Source organism: Homarus americanus, unplaced genomic scaffold (genome assembly GCF_018991925.1).
Source record: "Homarus americanus isolate GMGI-L3 unplaced genomic scaffold, GMGI_Hamer_2.0 scaffold24694, whole genome shotgun sequence".
NCBI classification, from domain to species: Eukaryota; Metazoa; Arthropoda; class Malacostraca; order Decapoda; family Nephropidae; genus Homarus; species Homarus americanus.
The window spans coordinates 1,800,345-1,822,860 of NW_024732780.1; the positions used below are offsets into that span (position 1 = coordinate 1,800,345).

Sequence of the window (22,516 nt, forward strand, 5' to 3'; positions counted from 1 at the left end):
CATGGGATTTCAGGATTTTTTTTCTCCAGAAATGCCATTGTCTGGATGTTAATTACCTCTGTCTACCTTACTTGTCAGATGTTTTAGGGATACCGTTTTGTACTGTACACTTTTTTCTTACGTATGAGTGTATATTGACAATGTTATATGGTATCTGATAACTTATATTTAATAGAAATAAAAAGTTCATTTCATACATTAGATTTATACCCCAAATGTAAACAAAGCAGTTTCTTTTTGCCTATTAGGGATGGTCGAGATGCCCTTGAAATAGAAGCTGAAGCTATTCTCCGAAGACTAGAGGCTGAAGAAGAGGCCGAGAAAGCACGCAAAGAATTTATTACCCAGCTTGAAGAACAACAACAATTAAGGTATAAATAATGTAACACATTTTTTTTTTGTCAAAGTTTGTTTATATCATGTTATGTGGACACTCGGGAGATAATACTGGTGAGAGAGGGTAATGATAATATTGAGTTCTTATGATCATACAACTGTAGACTGTAGCAGAAATGGTAAAGGGGATTAATTTAGGGATTTACTGATTATAAGAGTAGAGGGTAACAGATAAGAGGAATTGGAGCTAATTGGGTGGGGTGAGGGCTGGTTAGATTTAGAAGAAAAAATAATACTGTTGGTGAAATATAGTTTAGCTTTAAGTGGTGACTCAGTAAATTACAAGCTAAGAGATGGGATGATGTACAGTACAGTGATGGCATACAGTACTGTCTGCCAAGTGGTTATAGTTTCCCATTATTTCTTGGTAATAACTTGTTCATTCATTTCTCTTAATTCTTCTTTCTCAGCCATTTCAATAATTTTTCTTACTATAATATGACATAGACAATTTATTTCTGCTGCGCTGAGATTATCATGATGTTAGTATGTTTACAGCTTAAATTTGATGGCTATTTGACACTCTTGTTTTGGTATTTAGTAAAAATTGAGGCATTACAAAAAATTTTTTTGTCACATTCAGCAGATAACCTCTACTACCCTATTGGTGTTAATACAAACCCTCCATGTAGTTATTCCCAAGTTTTTGGCATTCATGCTAACATTAGTAAGACTGCCCCTCTCATCCAATTACCAGTGCTTTGCTGTTATTGTATTAGCTGTTAAATTTTTTGTTCAAGTCTGTATATTTCACCAAAACTATTTGTTGGACTTCTTGAGGTATTAGCTGTCCAAGGTGATGGAGGAGAATTTATCATTGTTAGGAATAGTTTCACATCAGCCTCTTGTTTAGCTATACAGTACAATACACTGCACTCTCTCTCTTATCTCAGGTAACCCCCAGTTATAAATATTTTTAACAGTTATGGGAAGATGACTTAATCTTGACCTGCTCTTTAAGTTCATCCAAGCCGCCCAAAACACTACAATCTCACAAACAGGAGACCTCATTAATTGACCTTCAGTTTGAGCATTTATCAGTTTTCAGATATCTTGAAGATCAAACACCTCTCAAATATCAATTTATGTGATTTCATGCGTTCTCTAAAAATGAGTGCAGCAAGAATTTTCTTGTTACACTACAGTATACCTGTACAGTATAATGATTTGAGCACAGATGTTCTTTGTGAAAAATTTATTTTGCTTATCCTTATCCTTCCCCAAATTAGGTGAATATTTCTCTGATATTGCTATAGTTTTTGTGCTTCTTTACATTTTATTAAATACTGTACAGTATGATTATTTGCCCATTGCCCCTCATTTACCGTGGAGACAATGATGAAAATATAAAATGTTTGCTCTCCTTATATTGGTGGATTGTTCTTAGATTACGTTTATAAGTTGTTTGATGCAGTAATCTGTCACAGTCTGCAGACTTACATTTGAATAATGACATTTTCTTAAGTTTTTATTCCTTATTGTTTGTCTTTCTCACACCTTTTCATTTCTTTTGAATCCTTTCTTGCTAAAACAACTTTGATTATTTTGACACATATCTCTCAGTACTGTACAGTATAAGTGAATGGCTATTGCCTCACTTGTTTTAGAGCCAAGCAAACATTGACAATTCTTCATTTTAATTGTTACTGTTAGGATAATGGAACATGTGATGATGGTAGATTAGTGAAATATTCTGGAAAAATTATGCATATACCATCCTGCTCTCTATTATATAGATATTGTGTATTTATTTTACTTATTTTATACTCAGCTCTATTTATTTTACTTATTTTATAGTTAGCTCAATATGGAATTTTTTTAGCTGAGACTTTTAGTGTTGCTTTGGGTGTTGAACACTTGAAGATGTTAGTAACTGAGATGTAATTGAAGGACTGCATGTGCCACCCTGCTTTAAGTGTGGGAGGTGACCACAACATGATATTGGTAGACTATATAGTTACACCTGTGCTTTCATACTCTAATGTACCTTACAAGTTTTCACATTCCACCCTAAAGCTGGCCTGCTGACCTTTTCGGACTGACCCAACAAGACGTGCGAGATGGGTAGGCACCAGCATGTTGTACTGAATGAATGGCTGGGCCTAATGTGCTGGTGTTTGCCTTTGAGGGTTGAATTCATGCCTGTGTCTTTGTTGTTTAGTATAATTACTATTGGTTGGTACTTAAGTAGCTTGATTATTACATGCCATGAAAATGTTTCTAGAAATTCATCTTTGAAGAAGAACATATTTTATTTTCCAATCCACAGAAATCTGGTGAGATTGAAAGTTTATTGATCATCATTTAAGATATTGTATTTATAAATTTAATGATATCTGGGATAGTTACAACAAGTATATATTATTACTAGAAGTACTTAACACACCAGCACATTACTTATTAGATACAGTATAGTATATCAGGGATAACAGATCTCAAGTAATTTCACTTGTCATGATGTAGAACTTCAAGAAAAAACAAATAATGAAAATGATAGAAGATTGATTCTAACGATAGCATTAATACATGTCATTAACTTGGCATTGAGAGCATCATCACAGTACATTTTCCCTCAGAAGCTTGAGTTTTTTTAAGGCAATTAGTTCTTACTCTTATGAGGATGGATATATGGTACTCTATCTTGCACTACAAGATGTAAATTTGATATGTTGCTCAAGTTCTGTCAGTCAAACCTCTTCCTGAACAAGTAGCTATTTCCTGTTGGCAGATGGGAGTGATTTTTGTTGAGCTTTTAATTGTTGTGATTTGAGGAAGATACACATGTGCTTAGCCTCAACATTAATTATTTTTAGTTGTAAGCAGTTTGTGTATACTTTTGTGTATTGTCTTGAATATTCTTCAGTACAGTATTCTCATTCCTTTACAAAAGCTTCTCATTGCTAACCATTTTCACATTCATAATGCTTTTAGATTACTTATAATGTACAGTTTATGAGGAAACCAGTACAGTACAACAGCAACAGTCGTAATCAAATATTTTAACAAGAATGGCCATAAGGACAGTTTAAAATCTAAAGTTATTATTATTATTGCTTTATATTTTATTCAATTGGTAAACTTCCTAGTGTATGGTAAAACTTGTTCATATTGGTTATCTAGCATACAGCATATTATCTTTACTAATGCATGAACTCAGTGGACATCTGGGCATAGTATACAATTAAGGGCAGACTTCACGAATATGGAATTAATACTTTATCACATAACCACACATACCCATGTGTTATGGCTAAGTCTATGTTCAGTGTGTTATTATCAGCAAAAGGTTGACAGCATCAAATAAAGGAGATGTAACCCACAGACTTCTTGATTGCCAGAACCATAATTTGCCCTAAACTGGCAGTGAGTAATATTTACAAAGTTGTCGTTATTCTCATATGTACACAAAAACTTATTTAATTTTGTTTATCTGTATTCTCAAATAATATAATGTGCAAATTTTCTTTTCATCCAATATTGTATTTCAAAACTTGAATTTGTCTCCTTGTTGGTGCTATTCATCTGCAAGTCAACAAAATCTTACATCTTTTATTAATTCTTATTCGTATGATTGTCAATAATTGTTCTTATATCGTGACTGCATGCACTCAGGGTACAGTTAGGTTTGCTGTGCATCATGTTGAGTTCACATGCATGAGCTACATAAAAGATGATATTGTTTCCTGTGTGTCAGTATTAGCCTTAAAGTTTGTGCTCTTCATTAAGTTTTTTATTATGATACCAAGATGCCTCATTATTGCTCCTTGGATAAGTTTTTTAAAGCATAGCTCTTTCTATCCAGTATGTTAATATTTTTAGAAAAATGAAAATAACACTAAGTTTTTAGAAAATTGTATGGCCTTTATTTTTTGGGGGGGGGGGGAGATTTTATCCTAGTTTTCTTTATCTTTGATATGGAACTTCAAACATTTTGTTCAGGAAAGAGAAGATATCATTACAATATTTTCATGTCAGTCCATTTGTCTTTCCAGCCTCTTTGTCCACATGAGATGGAACAATTGACACAAACCTCATCAAAGATATAATTCTTAAAACAACACATTTCTTCACTTTTTCAAAACTTTATCTCCTAAAATGTAGGATATGGAACAGACTAAAGTTTTCACATTAATTGCAACTGTATTAAATTTATTATGTTTATCTTTTAGTTTCTTATTCACCAAATTCTCATGAATACATATCTTTAATCTTCCTTAGATTTATGTACAGTACAGAATTTTTTCCTTTATTCATGTCTGTGTCTGCTTAAATATCTATATTTTTTGACACTTTTCTTACATGCCATTCATATGAACATTACATTGAAATTGCCTCTCTTTCAAACACAACATTGCTGTAACTTACTCTCTGACATCAGCATACTCTATCTGCACATTATACTAGAACCAATGTCTTGTTACTAAATCATACAAATTACAAAAAATTACTTCAAATCCTCTTACAGTACATTTGATTTGTGTTACTCTTTCTTTGATTTAGAGAATCTTTAGTAATTCATTGATATTCTAACCTTACATACTTCTTTCATATGGACAGTAAACACCCATAGCAACAGTGAAATGGTCACTTGTCATAATACCATCTTATCATAACATTTTGAACTATCATGGATTCATTGCTTTATCTGTAGAAGATTTTAGGAACATGAAAGTTTTCTCTGCGTGGTTTAGGGAATTAAGTTAGTTATATCTGTCTTTATACCTGATATTTTTCCCTATCCATTTTTATGAAAGAGAAAGTCAAGGGAACAAATCTGTAAAAGAGGTTTGGTGAAAAGAGGGGCTTCAAATTTGCCTGGTGGCAGCTGAGACACCATGCTATCAGGTAATCATGGCCAACCAACACAAGCCTGGAAAATAACCACAATAAAGTGATGATGAATAGAGTTAGGAAAGTTATAAAGTGACGGGAAGAGGTAGAAACTGCAAGTAGAAAGATTCTTCACACTTGCTCATATCCTCAACTTCTAAACAAAGTATATAAAGTGAATCCTTAACCTCTACTTACATTTGTATTCTTCTTTGCCTCTGGTCTCTCTCAGTTCATGAATGAAGCACTCACCTTCATATCTAAAACTCTCCCTTTAACTACAGTACCTCAATGTTAAAAAAGATTTACTTCCCACTCTGTAGTGTTAGTGGCATGCTCAGTCACAGTCTTACTGTGCTCTTCATCAGATCTGCTTCTATGTAGACTTATTCCTATATAAGTCCTGCATTGAATTTATTTCCTTTACCTTGATGCACTGGAAAAGTAAATGCTATTGCATAATTCTGTGTCATTTCACTTTGCTTCAGAAATACATTACACTCACTGGCCATCCTTTCAATAACTATTTTACCTTTACACTCTACCAACTGCTCTCCAACACCTAATTTATTTTTCTGGAACAATATTGCTCTCCATACTTCAATTTTTCAGATTTTGTCTATGCCATTAATACCAACTTTCTTATACAAAATAGTTTTTGTTTTATACCAATACCCACATCATTTTTCATAAACACTGAAGTTCTTTTTGAAACAAATGTAGATTTCAACTTCAGAAACCTAACATTTTTGCCGAGCAAAGTCTACCTCTTCACTGAAACATCCTTTCTACGCTTGACATTGTGTTTCCTCAGAAACTTGACCAGATGCCTGCCAGAATTTTTAATATATATATTTTTTAGCTCAGCTGGTCTAGAATTAGCAGGAGCAATAATCATGTTTTTTGTGCGTGCGTGCGTCCATGTGTCATGGGGGCATAAGATAGAGTGGTGTGTCTGCAACTTTCAGTAATCGGGACTTTTTAAATCCATATACAGTACCATACTGTATAAAACTATATTCATTGGAATTTCATAAAATATAGTTCAAATAGTTAAATAATGTCTATATACCAGGAGATTCTTTTCTGGATTTTTTTTTTTTATGTGTGTGTATGTTATGACCCTTTGAAGTTTAGCTAGCCACAACTGGGGTGATGTGTCATCTTCAGATGAGTTTTTTTATGAGGCCTTACACTGAGGTTGATGTGAAAGTGCTTAAAGACACTCACACACTCTCTCACATTATTAGATATGATTGCTTAAGGAAACCGACTGAGGTGAGATGGCCAAATAATATTTAAAATAAAAAAATAAAAAATTCACGGAGCTTTGTGCGCCCTTCCAGTAGTCACTCCCACAATATCAAAGTTATTTACGAAGATTTGGCAATTGACAGTTAAATGCCCCCTCTCACGTGCGTGCTCAAGGTCATTCTGATGTGTATCAATAACCTCTAGTAAAATATTCAAAGAAAATTAATTAGAAAAGATAACTTACTTCTGTTTTATCTGGTGCTGTCTGGCATCTTTATGGTATACTACTGAGATGTGGAGGGAGGAAGGAGGTGCTAGACTAGCATTCAAATAAGGGAAGTCAGCATGCTTGCCGCAGCCCTCGACCGCAGTTCGCTTATCCAAAATAGTTTTTTTTTATAGCCTTTTCAGAAAATTTTCCTTTATTTATGGGCCGATATTAAAAAATAAGATCTCGTTTGAAAGAGCAAAGAAATATGAAGAATTTGGTGGCTGTACTTTTTCGTTATTAAAAAAAATATAGATTAGCAGAAGTTGAATATAGTGCAGTACAGTATAAAAAAAAAAAAAGTATTTGTTAAATATAAAAAAATCCAAAGAAGTAATTCTAGCAATTCGTTAATTATGTTGATAACTATCACATAAATAATTTGCAAGAAATTTCTTCATGGGATGGCAGAAAAATATCAAAATGAAATTTCTTGAAATTAAATTTTTTTATAATAATAATAATAAATCCCAACCAAAATGCCTAATTTGTCCTCATGTAGCCATTTTGGAGTTTTTGCAATTTTTTTTTTTTGGGGTGCCAAGGTAAAGTTGTAATTAAAGTTTTCATATCCATGCTAAAATGCCAGGAAAGTTCTCGGGATTTCAGTGAAATAATTGTTACACCTGCTTAGTTGCCCTGAACAGCTTATTACATAATGAGCAAGATTACTGCTTGGCTAAAATTCCTAATACTGTAGTACTCATGGAACTTTATTATGGAGATATGTGGTGTAATGCTCTCTGAGTTTAAACCTAGTTCATTGTTTTTTTTTCAAATTCAACATGGCAGCTATGGTAACCAACTTGGGTTTAAGGTAAAGTCAGTGGATTTCTATGGATAGAACTATTGCAGTGGTACTGTGAACAGCTTAATGTGAGGCTTGATTAACTGTTTCAACAATACTGCATTCTTGTTGATTGACAATGATTAATGGATAATTTCACTAATATTGGTCCAGATTGGTCAAATTATACATGACAGTTGTTTATGTTGAAGTATGGCTACTACATGTATTTTCATTTAGGTTACTTTTTTCTCATTGATTTATTATTGTTTAATAACTTGAACCTGTTTAAATTAGTTTATGAATATGCCCACTGAAGGATTGTGCCTTAGGACCCAGGTAAGCCCTGTCCTAACGTGACTGGGGCAATAATTCAAGGAAAAGCCTTCACCCCTGCATATATCTCTAGTTCTTAAAAAGGGGTAGCAAAGAAACTTTGGTCCTTGGAGCTGAGCTAACAATAACAAGTTAGATGTCACGCTGTGAATTCATGATCATTAAAATCCCAGCTCAAGCATAACCAAAATTACATCACCACCACCATGGTGAAGAGACCTTTAGTCTGCGTGTTCAGAAAAACAAGTGTTAGCATTTTTTCTGCACTTTGGGCTTTATGGGGAAAGCATTTTTACCTTTGTTTTTTCAAGCATTGAGTTGGAGCAGGTGTGATGATAGGGAGTTGTCTACTAACCTCATTATTGTGCTAATTGTGTTCATGATCTACATTGCTGCTTGTTTTTAAGCAGTTTAATTGTATTACAATGTATTCTGGGTTATGAGGAACACACACACACACACACACTGCAGTTAAATGAGAAAAGAAAATGGTTTGGGCAGTGTGGTGGGACTTAGACTAGTGTGGGTGATTCCCACATGGGGAGTTGGTTGGTACTGTATATAGAATCCCCCTGTGAGGAGTTGCTGCAAAGATCTTTGTTACGGGATCCTTGACAATTATCTATGTAACATGAGTTAGGTTGTAGCAGCCAGAGCAATGGGACAGACAAAAAAGCCCCCATATTTCCCTATCACACCTTGCAAACCCTTGGTGGGTACTCTGTAACTAATAGCAGCTTCAAGGTTCTAGTCTCAGGAAGGAACCTCAGAGGATTATTGCCAGTGTTACATAACAAGTTTCTTTTGGTTCAGTGATTTGTAGCTTTGCTTACATCATCTAATGTAGCACTGTTTTTATTCATATGTATATTATTGAGACTCTTGAGTGTGCCATTAGATTTCATTAACTGTAGTGTTGTATTTGAAAGAGACTCAGGTTTTTGCCCATCGGAGGTTTTGATTCTTCTACATTAATAATTATATTATGAGTTTTGTTATGTTAGCTTATGGGTAATATGCAGTGTTGGGAGTGACGGCATTACTAATAATGCCGCTGCTGAAGGACGAGTGTCACTATTGGCGACTTCATTTCAAATGGCCCGCCTGCGTATGTCACATTCAGAGACAGGATTTTTATTATGTCATTGCTGCCTAAACCAACCAATGAATGAGCAGGTAGGGCTAAAAGATGCCAGATTTAGTTATATTTTTAGGGGTACAATTTGAATCACACATGCGTGGGTGGACATAAGGGGGATTGAGTATAATGCCATGCATGTGGTCTGATTTGCTCTCTTTCAGCACATCATTGTCATATAATTTATTATTAAAATTTTCTGATTTTTTTTTTTTTTTAGATCTTTCTCAACTAAATCATGCTATTATTTAGCATAAAAATAATTTTGCTTGTCTAATTGCTAATACTGTACTGTACTCTGACGAAATTTATCCAAAGCTCAAGTATATTAATAGTTATATGACCAATTGGAGATGGGGATGAACGTTCTTCCTTCATGATGATGGTGTATGGACTGAGGGGTGGCTAGGAGTGCGGGGATGTCTGTGAGACATAGTCTATAAATGCATCACTTGGCGCACAATTTAAAAAAATGGTGAACAATTCTCGGCAGCCTGTTGGCATATTACAGCCTTAGCTGTAAACACTATACAGTGCAGTACAGGTAGTTTTTTTTTTTAAGGCATAGAGTTAAACATCCTTTGGGTTGATGTCAGACTCATAATGCACTGTGAGTTAAGCAGACACTCCCATGAGGTGGTGATCATTGATACTGCTTTCTCACTTATAAATATGATTTTTGTAAGAAATGCACTGATATTTTTTTTAGTTAGTTCAGTATATAGTTTGTAATAGGTTCTTGTCATTACAGCTGGTACTTCAATATGCTCCCAGTACCACAGTTGATATATTGCCATTTATAGTATTGTTCATGTACACTCTCACCAAAAACTTCTCGATTGCTATAAGCACTGTGCAATCTGAAAAATGAACAAAGAATCTGAAACCATTCTGAGATGAGAAGCCCCATTCAACTCATTCTCACATCCATCATGCCCAGGTGTTCGAGAAGTTTTTGTTGAAAGTTTACATGTACTACACCAGTGACTGATTACAAGGGTCAAAATTCTTTGGGCTGGAGTCCATTTAAGTGTATACAGTACCATGGGATTTTGGGTTAAAAGATTTTAGATTGGAATGCATCTCAGTTTTTATTATGGGATATTATGGGAAATTGGAATCCGTTGAATGAGAATTCACCTAATAAGCACATTTTTAGGAACACATCTCACAACTTAAGCAAGACCCTACTGTGTTGTTGAATATTTATGATGAGGTGACTTGAGAGATCAGGAGAGACAAATAGCTGGGGCACTCATTCATTAGCATTTCTCAACATTTGTTGTTAAACTCAGATTTATGCTTCTGCATACAGTTGGACCCTGCCCAACGTGAGGGTCTGTTCTTGAAGGATGACTTCTTACTTGAATTTGTGTTAGGTGAACTTAAGAACATATGGGGAACATAGGGAGTGGGACATTCAGTCTTCAGATGATCATAGAAAAAATTATTATCTTTTGTACAAGGTTTATATTAATAAAAACATTAATGTACATTATTAATTTAGATAATGAAATGAGTTTACAGTACCTTAGCTATATACTTGTGTCAGGGTACAGTTGTTAAGACCAAAATTTCTTTGTCTACAGAGTTTGCCTCACCATGTCACTTTATGTTATACAGTAATATCTCCGTTAACTGGAATCTTTCAAACCCGGAATTCTCTGATAGCCGGAATTGAAATTTTTTCGGAAAATCGTTCCCAAAGCTAGAATTTTTGGGAAAATTACAGCTTTGGGAAAAATTCTCCGAGGGGCACATTTTCCGGGAAAATTCAGATAAAATTTTCCTGGTACCCGGAAAATTCCGGGGATGGGGGAGTTTTTTCTGGGTTTGAGAGATGAAAATCAGGGGCATTTTCTGGAAATTCTGAGAACAAATTTCCGTTACCTGGAAAATTCAGGGGATGGGGGACTTTTTCCGGCTTCGAGAGAGTCGTCTCGTTACCCGGAAGTGCTCTGCACCAATTGTTCCCGCTAATGGAGATATCACTCTTGTGAAAGTGTTCCTTGAAGCAGTCAAACCATCCCTTGCTGGCATGAAAGTCCTGCTGACTACTGGTTCCACCTTCTTTAGTTACAACAACATCCTGTTTCTCAAAGGCTTTTTCATGAATGGCAGCATTGCCAAGCTCAGATTTTCTTGTTTTAATAAATTCAGTTATCCACAAGTGCATTAGTTACAGAAGCCAGAAGCCTTCACACTGGCATGAAAAATTTCGTCTGAATTGCAAATTATATGAATTTTGGTTTCATAAGTAGCTACCCTAGCTGTGTTGAGTTAGTTGAGCCGCAGATCTATGCGGCATTCAGTGACTGTTGCCTCATAGTCAATATCTGCTGCCATTGTCGGCTTTGGGGCCGAAGACCTCGTTTTCCTGAGGCAAAGCAATGCTGACCTAAGAAGAGAGGAGGACAGTCGACATCTCAACCAGGCTGTAACGTAACTTCTGGGCTGCTGCTTCCGTTCGGATAACACCTTGGCGTGTCTGGCATAGAAACATTTTGCACTTGGTCCCATCCGACCAGAGGTTGTGAACACTAGAGGAATGAAGCTGCCCTGATCAACATTCAGAATTCTCTCCCCATTTGCCCTGTTCTTGTCATTCTCGTTCCTCCTGTGTGCAGCATCGAGAGCTAAGTTACGGTGACATGCGGCCATGAGATCGAAAATCTTTATGTCAAAGAAGGCTCACTGTCCCCGCGTCCAGAATCCTCAAGGACTAACACCCACACGGGCTTCGTTGGATGTGTTTGAAGTCCTGTGATGGAAATTCTCACCGTCCATTGGAGGGAGGGTTGGTTCTACCCTGACATTATGGCAGATTTCCTTCAATGTATTTACTGTGAGATCCCTTACTTCGTCATGCCTCATGCATTTTAAGCTCCCTTTTTTGCACACCATGGCATGGTCGTTGTCATAGGATGAGCCACACACGCATTGGGAGGGCAAACCTTCTACTGGCCTACCGTACCTTAGAGCAATGGCATCTGTGAATTCTTGTTAATTAAGGCTGAAACCTTTTACCCTTATTCATAACGTTGTTAGCCAGTTTGAGGCACCCACCTCCTGTGATGTAGTTACATTTTTTTTCAAGTTCTCAAGCACTTGCAGCAGCAGATGCTGCATTTTATCACTTTGGGTGTGTTGTCGATCTGCTGTAATGGACCGTCGAATCTTGTATAATTCCTTGGTATTCGCCTCACTTGTTGCATTCTGAGCTATTAAGTTCTCTGTGAGGGCTGCCGTGAGCCTGACTGAGTTCTGATGTTCGGTGGCAACAAGCTCCTCTGGATTGGTTATTCCCATTCCTCCCAGTCTCAGTGGTAGTGCAAGGATTGACCTTTCTGCTGGGGTTATTTTGGAATAAAATTGAGGCTGATGGCTTCTACCAGAGGGTAGAGGAGGGGGTCCAATAGCAGGGATAGTGCGCATCAGTTAATTCCAGCGATGCTTGACTCCATGGGTGAATGCCGCAAAAGCCGCACGTGGCTCTGTTTTAGCAATATCAGACAGAGCTTGGATTTCCTTCACCCACTCATTTACCTCTCCCGTTACGTACTCAGAGTTGAAGTCCTTCGTAACAATTGCCACACCTAGGTGTCTTTGGCCTTCCTTTTTTATTTTTATTTCACTTCCACCGAATACCTCCATTGCCCGTTCATAATGTTCTGGCTTCACAATGAGGAAGGACTTGCTGGCATTTGGGTGGTACCCTATTTGTGGACCACGTGATGATATCAGGTCCCATCACTTTTTGATGTCCTTCACTTTTCCTGCTCCTGTAAGGTCGTCAGCATAAGCCACTTGCTTGACTGCTGTTGTTTCCAATTTTATTGTGTGTTGGAGCACGGATAGGCCTAGTGCGTACATTGCCATTGCAACAACAGGGTCCCCCTGTGGATGTCGGTCACACAAGAATAACCCATTATAGTACCCCCTTCTTTCCTCACACAGCCAAATAGTGGAATGCTCTGCCTTCTTTTGTGTTTCCATACTTATGCAATCTGTCTCACTTTAAAAAGCTGGTTTTCCGGCATCTTCATGGTGTAAATTAACACAGTACAGAATAACCTTTTTCTTCTCTGTTTTCAATTTCTTTCTGTTCTTTTTTTTTTGCCCCCCAGGCCCCGTTATGGGTGTTTGGCCTGTGCCCGGGTGGGCTAATTCCCGTAAAAAAAAAAAAAATAAAAAAAAATATGCAATGTTTACAGTTCACGTTCGACATCAGATGCTCAATTGATTCGTGTCCTTTGTTTGTGTGTTTTTTGAGAGGTACTCTGTAATTTTTTTTGTTTTTGTTTTTTTGTTTTTTGCAATTTTAGCTGTTGCCCATAAATACTGTATGAAAAGAATAAGTAAAAAGAATGTTTCGTAGTGATTACTAATAACGGTTTACATCACGTGATCAGTTGAATCGTGCGGTTTCTGTCAATTACTCCGTGATTTTCGCTATTTCCTCCAATTTTGTAGTGTTAGCTATGAATATGGAAAGACAAGGTGAGAAGAATGTTTTCAAGAAGTGTTCTGGTGATCAAATTGCCGGTGGTGAATGTAAAAGAGGTTTACAAGAACGCAACTATCGCGTTGTAGCCCGTGCCATCCTAGCGACCGCCCGGGCTGTTATTGTGTGCTTTTTTGGGTGGTGATACCACCTGTCGAGTCAAGATAATGGCCTCTACCTCTACTGGGGGTCCTACTGGTGCTGGTGGGGGTGGGACAGACCCACCTAAGTGGCCAAATAAGGAAAAGGAGAAGCGGGACTATCATAAGGGAGTTAAGTTTGCCAAGTACTCAATGCAGGGTAAGCAGCGTGTGATTAAGTTACTTGAGGAAGGCCTAAAAACTAGTTTCTGGAAAGCACAATCAAGTCAATAAAGGCTGAATTTGTATCATTTGGAGGTTATAAATGGAAAAATCAGAGGTTGATGTAGAGTGGTCAGTCTATATTGTTATTTTTCCCATTAGTTTTTGTATTTGCATTTGGCGAATGTGAATTTGGCGCAATTTTTCCAGTCTATATTACTCGTGAAATACAAGATCTTACTGTATGCCGTATCACTCTACGAACGTGGCAGAGTGTATTTCTTGTGTTTACCCAGAACCATCAACTCGTCCATTAAATGCATCACACATGTGCTGTATAATTTCTGACTCCTTAGCTTTTAGAATTACAGTATCTTTTTTACCCCTGTTTAAGAGCTAGAGTTGCTTGCTGTGGAGAAATCTGATCTTCAGCCTATTGACCAAGCTGCTAGTAGGTCAGGGCTTCCCTGGTTCCAAAGACCAAGCCTTCAGCGGGCTTATACATGAGTCTTTTTCTCCAGTATCACTTGTAAACCCATATTTCAGGATCAGTCCTACATTTCTGGTGTAGCTCTGTGATTCTGTCCTGACTTTGTTCAATCTATTCATGATGACATTGTGAGACTCAACACGGTTCTAGGGGTATATTACCAATACACCCATATGTAGTTAGGTTGCTGCATTCAGACAGATACTGTCTCCTTTTGGATATACTGTACCATACTCCTCTTGTTTCTTTTGTTTATATCCAGTCCATCTTACTTCTTTTATTCAAAGCTTTGTATCATTTTATTAATTCCTTCCTCACTCTTCAAAGGAACTTTCTGTTCAGTTTTTGCACCTTACTCAGATCGTTCCTCATAATTCCAATCATAAAACATACTTAATTACCTTGCCTTGGCTGCCACATAAAATATTATACAGGAGTATTTACTGTACCTTGATAAAATCACACGGGAAAAGGGAAACAACGGAGCACCTTAGCTTTCGTCTTTATTCAAGACATCTTCAGAGGCAACTGGATTACATGGACAGAGAGAGGCTTAAATATACAGGGTGACCTTATTAAACATGAGGTCAGGTCATAATGATGTCATCCACTAATCCCCACACCAACACACACGTAGAGGAGCTTAAGAGAAGGGGGGTGACGTGACTAGTCAGGTCAGGTCAGGTCAAAAATAAGTGACCCACTAAATAACTATCCTACGTCTAGATCAAAGGTTTTCAAAGCATTTTTTACCTTGGGCCACTGTACCTGTATAATTATTGTGCATTTTTTTTCTTTTTCAAATGTACAAACAGTAATAACAAAGTAAATACTGTAATACAGTAATAATGTAACACTTACATTGCGCAGCCACTATGTGGTCAACAGCGGGCAATGTTCTTATTTCTGGATCTTACTCACTAAGTCCGCTAATTATACCAGACAAAAAGACGTTCATTATTGGGAAGTCCATTATTGAGAGGTTTTGCTGTACAGTATTTAATTCTTTTAACTTAAGTATAACATAGGTTCTGGCTTTAACACACATCACAATGGACATCTTGCTACTTATAAATGTCATAGCGCCTAATACAGTAGAACGTCGATATAACACGAGATACGTTCCAAGAGAGGTCGCTTTAAACCGAATTCGCACTCAATCGAAGTGTTGTTTCAATGGAATAATTTAGTTTGGTACTTGAGAGAAACACAAAATACTAAAAGGACTGAGTCTACCCAGATGCACCTCAGCCCATCTCCTAGAGTAAACAAAACATTGCTTTTTTGTAGTATTATGGTAAAACAAACACTCATAAATCAACACAGCTAAAATTACGGGATGTGAAATGGTCTGTTTACTAGCAATCATCTGATGTGAGAGGGTGGTCGTGCTGGCGTCGCGCACCACCTTCCTCTCATCTGACTCACCCAGCACTTTCACTTTCCTCTCAACTTAGTTTTCAATTACTTTATGCTATCAAAAATAGATGTTCAGTCAATTCATCCTCTGAAGATGCAGAGCCCAACTCGACCAGCTCATAATCCACATCACTGTCCAAATTGGCGCCCCATACTTAAAGCAGTATTTCCTCGCTGCAGTGCTTCCAGCACCTTGATTTTCTGCTCCAGTGTAATTACTTGCCTTGAATTGGTCTTTGAGGTAGTTAATGATGTAGTGGCTGGCCTCTTGGACATAGTGGCGATGGTTGATGCACGTGGTAGAAGGAGCGTCAGCTCGAAAACTGAGGATGCGTGAGGGTGTGGGTGGGTGACAGGCAGCCATGTAGGGTGCCCAGAGACTCGTCTGGTGGGAAACATTTTGCACGAAATTTAGAATACAGTTGTGTGTATTTCCATATGATGCGCCAGATTGACACACGCAAAATAGGAAAGATTCGCTTTAAATTGATACGTTGTCCTTAATTGTTGGTGACTCTTTTAATCAATACTGTAATTTTAAATTTAATTGCTTTAAATCAACGTTCTACTGTACTGTTTATCAATGCATGGAAAAAATTAAGGGTTTGCTTTTTAGTTTTAGGAATGCAGCTTTTTGGGCCTTTTTGACATAATTGTATTATTTTGAATATAAGAATATATTTTTGATTAGATATATTATGTATTGTAAGTTATAGTGTAATTCAAGGTTAATTTTCTTTTGCAGAATACAGAGAGAGCAAGAGCGAGTAAAGAAACAGGAGGAGCTGCGGCGAGAAAAAGAGGTGAGTGTATTTGTCAACAGATCTGAATGAAGACCTTGTAATGTTGTAACAATTATTAACCCTGTTTCTGGCAAGTTATCATGAATTTCATGGTTTTAGATTCATTATAATATTCAGCTACTTATTGTCTCTTAAAGTAAGAGTTATATAATGATTCAATTGCATTATTCAGGCCTGATAATCATTTTGTCAATTGGCAGCTACTTGATGGTCCTTCTTGAGATCACAGCAAATCCAGTCTAAAAAAATCTACAGTTGTGTACAGTAGATACAAGTTTGCTGAATAATTTTTTTAAAGATAATTGTAAAAATATTAAAAATAAGGATTTTCAAGAAGATAACTTATAAATTAAAATTCAAGCAAGGTGTGTTGTTTTTATTCCATCTTTTTAATACAGTTAGGGGTTCTAATTAATTAAACTAAATTTAATCAACGCTCACCATTTGATTTTGTCGGAGTAAAGTCAAGTGACCGACAACCCTTTGTATCACTTGGATTTTCACCTCAATACTATAGTAAATACTTCCCTGGTCACCTTGGCTGCTTTATCAACACTCTTATTTGTTGACTAAATACCAGACACGTTAGGCCTAAAATTTTAACTTAACACATGAACAGTGGGGTATGCTATAACGAACGTAATTGGTTCCAGAACCTCGTTCGTTATAGCATTCGTTCGTTATAGGATTAATCCGTTCCAGGCCCCCAAATACAACCGCTTAACACTGAAAAAATTCTGTGGAAAATGTAAAAAATACGGTACTTTATCTTACCTTAGTGTTATTCAGCATGCAGGTACCCCTAAACACTGGCACATCACTATCACTTCCACTGGGAGTCTTGGCTTTAAGGTCCTCAAACAATTGTTTAGCCTTCTCACAAATTATAGCTTCACTAATGTTATCACCTGCCATTTCTTTCTCCTTTATCCAAACTAAGAGTAAATTTTCCATCTCTTCAATCACATTACACCTTGCTTTGCTAAGTCTAAAGATTCCCTTAGCCACTTGCACAGTTTTTAACTCCTCTTTATTCTTCAAAATCGTACATATAGTCGATTTAGCCATCCCATATTCATCACTAAGTTTCGCAATGCTTCTTCCATTCTCACGTTTCTTTATAATTTCTTTCTTAGTTTCAAGGGTTATTAGCTTTCTCACTCGCTTTGGACGACTCATTGTTACAATTGTATACTTGTATAACAAAATAGTTATACAAATAACGCGAATTTCCACATCAAAAGACGAAATTTCAACAATAACAGTGGTGCACTGGCTACACAATGAGACAAAGATGGCGCCTGACGCTCTTGTTGTGGGTCGCGGTACAACAATATTCATGCGCCAGGCGAAATAGTCCGGTATTCATCCGCGTTCGTTGTAGGAGTTGCGTTCGTTATAGCATTCTCAATTTTATAGGTAAAACCGTTCGTTATAGGAATATTCGTAGTAGGATCCGTTCGTTATAGCATACCCCACTGTACGTAGTTGATTGTGAAAAAGGAGAGTATGGAGATAAAACCAGTATGAGTTTTGGTTGCTTAAGAGGATGTAAACAAAGATGGCTGCAGATATGTTATTTGGTTCTTTTACATTTCAGGGAATATTTTCTTTAATTTTTCTTTTTGAATGGTACTGTTATATTTATTGTTCATATTTTTTTCACATCCGCAAAGTGAAATTCTATGATACAAAGCTCCGGTATGAGAGGTCTACCTGTACAGGTGTCCCCATATTTACGATGGGGTTACATTCCTGAAAAACCATATTGCAGGTCGAAATATTGTGAATCGAGATAATTATAACGTGGGGTTCAATGAGATATGTTCCCAGTCAGTCCAACACCCACATGTATTACTTAAAATAAAATTCCTACTATAATACTATTCCTACAACATTCACCATATTATTAAAAACAAGCCGAGTCGTCATCACATGTTTCTTTTGAGGCGAAGGGGACTCCAGACTCTGGAGAGGCTGGAGACAGAGTAAGGACTGGAGGTGTAGGGTTTGTCCTGGCCTAAAAAGAAGGTGAACTTCTTGGATGGGACTGGAGAGGTGTCAGATGAAGAGGACACTGCATGGCTGGTGACCCCAGAAGTCAAGGGTTGTGGCTGTGACTGTGACAGGGAGGTGAATATTGGGCAAATATAGTCACCATGGAATAATGCACTGGACTGTAGTGCACCAGGTGACCATGTGGCAGTGCGTGGGTACATGACGTTGCAGGTGACAAGTGCAGCTAGAGATGCTTTCCATATTCTGCGAGTCAGGAGTTTTGGCCAAAAGATGACCATCGCTCATGCGAATTGTTAATTTCTATTTTTTCCATAAATACATAGGGGTGGTCTTTATGCATCACCATTATTAAAGTGAAATTTCGTAAATAGGGAGATAGTAAATCAAGGGATACCTGTATTTGCTATGTTGATTTTGGTAAAGCCTCTGATAGGGTGAAACACAATACCTATAGTACAGTATTAGACATAAGATTTATAGAAAATCTTTACTGGCATCAGGAGGCTGCAATATTATTAAATAATAAACTTAATAGTTGGTTCAGGGTTAGTCATGGAATAAGACAAGACTGTTTTCCATATGCAACATTGTATAATGCAAATATCTATTCAGAATTTTTAATGGAAGAAGTTGCATTCTTCAGCTACAGATGTGCAGGGAAAGGCTTATTGAATGTTGAATCTTTACTGAGGAAAGTACTGTAATATATAATATTTTTTTTCATCTTTCACAGGACCTTCGTAAACAAAGAGAAGAGGAGAATCGACAGAGGTTATATGAACAACTTAGAAAAGCCCAGGTTAGTAAAATAACAAACTACTGTAGTTTTCTAATAAGTTCACATAGAATATAATCACAACAATTGAAGGGGACTGAAAATGAAATTGCAATGAAAAAGGGAAAAGTATTTGTAATCTACATTTTACCAGAGGTCTTAATACATTTAACAGCTGGCCTCATGTTGGAGATACAAACTGTTTCAGATAACATGTGATTTAAAACCTAGGCCTTAAAATGGAGATTTTTATGACAATCCTGTCAATACTTCTCAGAACATAAAAAGAATAAAAGATTCTCCTGCTCTCAGATAGGGGGCTTTAAATAAGTGTAATGCTTACAGTTATTACATTTTGTTTTATGTTTTATTTGACTTTGGTGTCACCCACACAGTCACTGTATACTTACAGTGTCTACAGTTTGAGGTGAGTGATGCTCAGTTAGGCAGTTGTCTGCCAGCTAATACTTTTGTTCACTATGTAAGAGTTGTGTTTTATTCTTGCTTAATTCTCTCTGGCAGGGAATGATTTACTGGAGATACCCTGAAACCTTTGGTTGGGCACCTTGGGTCTGCCAGTGTTGATCTATTTATTTTTGTCTAACTAACCAACATTCCTTCCTCTCATACATAGTCCAGTTCAAATGCAGAGGTTGCTTAGGAGTGGGTAGGGGAGAAGGGTGGAAGTTTACTCCAAGTTGGTGCCTTAACCAGTCTGACCTCTATGCCAATTGTGCTGGCTCCCCCCTTCATAAATGTATATAAATCCTAGCTGAACACAAAGCGAACTGTTAAACGTTTCCACATGGATTTGGCTGGAAAGGGGTATGGACTTATCCCAATTTTATCACATTAACACTAAGTGGGACCTGTGGGGCTTCATGTTAATTTGTCTGTTGGTAGATTAAACCCAGCCATGAAAATAATTTTGTAGCAAGACGCCAGATTCACACCAATGCGTCTTGGCCGGTACCACCACAACTGAATTCCCACTAGAGTTACCAACTCCTGTTCATAAATGTTACTAGATTCACCCCTAAAAGTAGCTTTACCTGTACAGTACACAATACAGCTCCTCCCCGACTTACGACGGGGTTAGGGACCCAAATCCAGGTCGTAAGTAAAAAATGCTTAAATAATACATATAAAATCTAAAATGGGTGTCTCTTTTTCTTCTCAGCACCACTAGAACTCTCACTTTTAAGCATGCCAGCCATTTTAAAGTGAATTACAAACGAAAATTTTGTCAGTACACAGCTCAGTCACTGACATTGGGTCTCGAAAATATGTAATTTGAAAAAATTTTGGTACGACTGAGGCGGTCGTATGTCCGGGTGGTCGTAAGTCGGGGAGGAGCTGTAATATAAAAAATTAAAATTGTAGGCATATAAACAGCAATAACAAAAGCATATAAATAGTAATGATGAAAGCATAAAGAAGTAAAAAATTTATACAAGTTAGTGTACAGTACATACTGTTGAAGTTTCAGTGACATTGTCTCTCTGCCTTTCCTCAGTGCTTAGTACTGTGGGAGGTGCACAGTATCATAATGGTGGGATAGCACTTTATAACACTCCCTAATTAATGTGAGTTTTTAAGGATATTATTATCATATAAATAAACTTTAATAAAGGCACTATAATTTTAATATTTTCTTAACAGTACATCCTGTGCTGTGATGATTCACATTACGGTAGATGTTATCAAAATGGAATAAGATGAAATAATACCAGTAAGTGTGAGGAATAAGTAAAAATAATACCATAAATAAAAGAAAAAATAATACTTCCTTGCCATTTGTCAGTTGTTTTACTACACACGGGACTTGGGAGACAGCGAACAGCTGAGATCCCACACTCCGCTGACCCCTCTCCCTCCCCTGCTGTGTGTGTTTACTCTCGCACACGAAGAAATGGTTGTTCCCTTTATGTTTTTGGCCTTATTATAAATATTTCTTGTATTTTTTATTGCACATTCTGTATGTAAGATTGTGTGTGCATTTAACTGAGTAAAGAAGTGGAAAAAAATCATGTGCAGTATGTCTACCCGAAATTATGAGTTGAAAAGTAACCGTAACAGCTCAGAGCTCAGTCGATTAGGGAGAGGGCTAGGGGGATGTGACTACAGTGACAAGTCTAACTTGGCAACACTGCCACCAGCCATGTAAACAAATGCAAACGAAAAAAAAAAAATTACCGGTAGCTGTAAATCTTTATTTGTATCAGGTTTTGTAAATTTAAAGTGGCATACATATGCAGGTACTCCTCGACTTACGACCTACTCGACTTACGACCACCCGGTCATACGACCGCTGCAGTCGTATATAATATTTTTCATATTACGTAGTTTGGAGTCCTGACATTAGTGATTGCGCTGTGTACTGACAAAATTTTCGTTTGTAAATCCCTTTAAAATGGCTGGCAAGCGTAAAAGTGAGAGTTCTCGTGGTGATGAGAAGAAAAAGAGACACCACTTTTAGATTTTCCATGTATTATTTTCGCATTTTCGACTTACGACCAATTCCACTCACGACCTGGTCGTCGGTCCCTAACCCCGTCGTAAGTCGAGGACTGACTGTATAGTGAATGAGGTTCTGTTCTTCACATCGCAAAATAAAGAAAGAATCTAGGGGTCTGGTAGGCAAGCCCAGGATAAAGGAGCTTGCTGGTAAGGTTAACGTACCGGGTATCTATCGTTCATTGTAAATGACCCATGGAAATACATGGAATTTAAACCCTCAAAAATATGATGCATTTATAGTTCGACTCCCTACTTTTTGCCTAAAAATTTGGTGACAAAACTCGAACTGTATTTGAGAACATACAATAGTTACGGGTTAGGAATGACTTGGGTTATTTTGTTTTCCTTGTTTATGTGGAGGTGTTAGTTAGGTAACTTTTATGACCTGGTAAAAAGTTGGTGGTTGGTAGTATATTTATTCTTACTTAACTGTACTGGGTGGTACAGTTGTGAAAATGTGTTCCTACACCCCCTGTGGTAACCTGTGTCTCCAAACGGCACCGTCGCATTAGTAGTATTTGTGGATATGTTTGCTATAAGTCATATAGGTTGGCCGTTGGGAAACATGTTATCAGCTGGTATACTATATGTATGGGTTAGTGGTGTCAGAAGGATTAACTTCTTGAGAGGTGGCGGGTAGTGGAGGGAGGAGGAGGACGGGAGAGGAGGAGGAGG

The 22,516-nt window shown here is 37.1% G+C and overlaps 1 protein-coding gene across 16 annotated transcripts in view; it reads left to right on the top strand.

Moving 5' to 3' along the window:
* LOC121868978 (bromodomain adjacent to zinc finger domain protein 2B-like) overlaps positions 1-22,516 on the top strand; it is a 390,896-nt gene that overhangs the window by 225,135 nt on the left and 143,245 nt on the right. For 13 of the 16 annotated variants that reach the window (XM_042370010.1, XM_042370019.1, XM_042370013.1 and 10 more), the window contains 4 exons: positions 231-371; positions 2,413-2,460; positions 16,470-16,527; positions 19,280-19,345. In XM_042370010.1, the coding sequence (XP_042225944.1) occupies positions 231-371; positions 2,413-2,460; positions 16,470-16,527; positions 19,280-19,345 (313 nt within the window). The remainder of the gene's footprint in view (positions 1-230; positions 372-2,412; positions 2,461-16,469; positions 16,528-19,279; positions 19,346-22,516) is intronic. The other 3 variants (XM_042370015.1, XM_042370021.1, XM_042370026.1) reach the window with 3 other exon arrangements.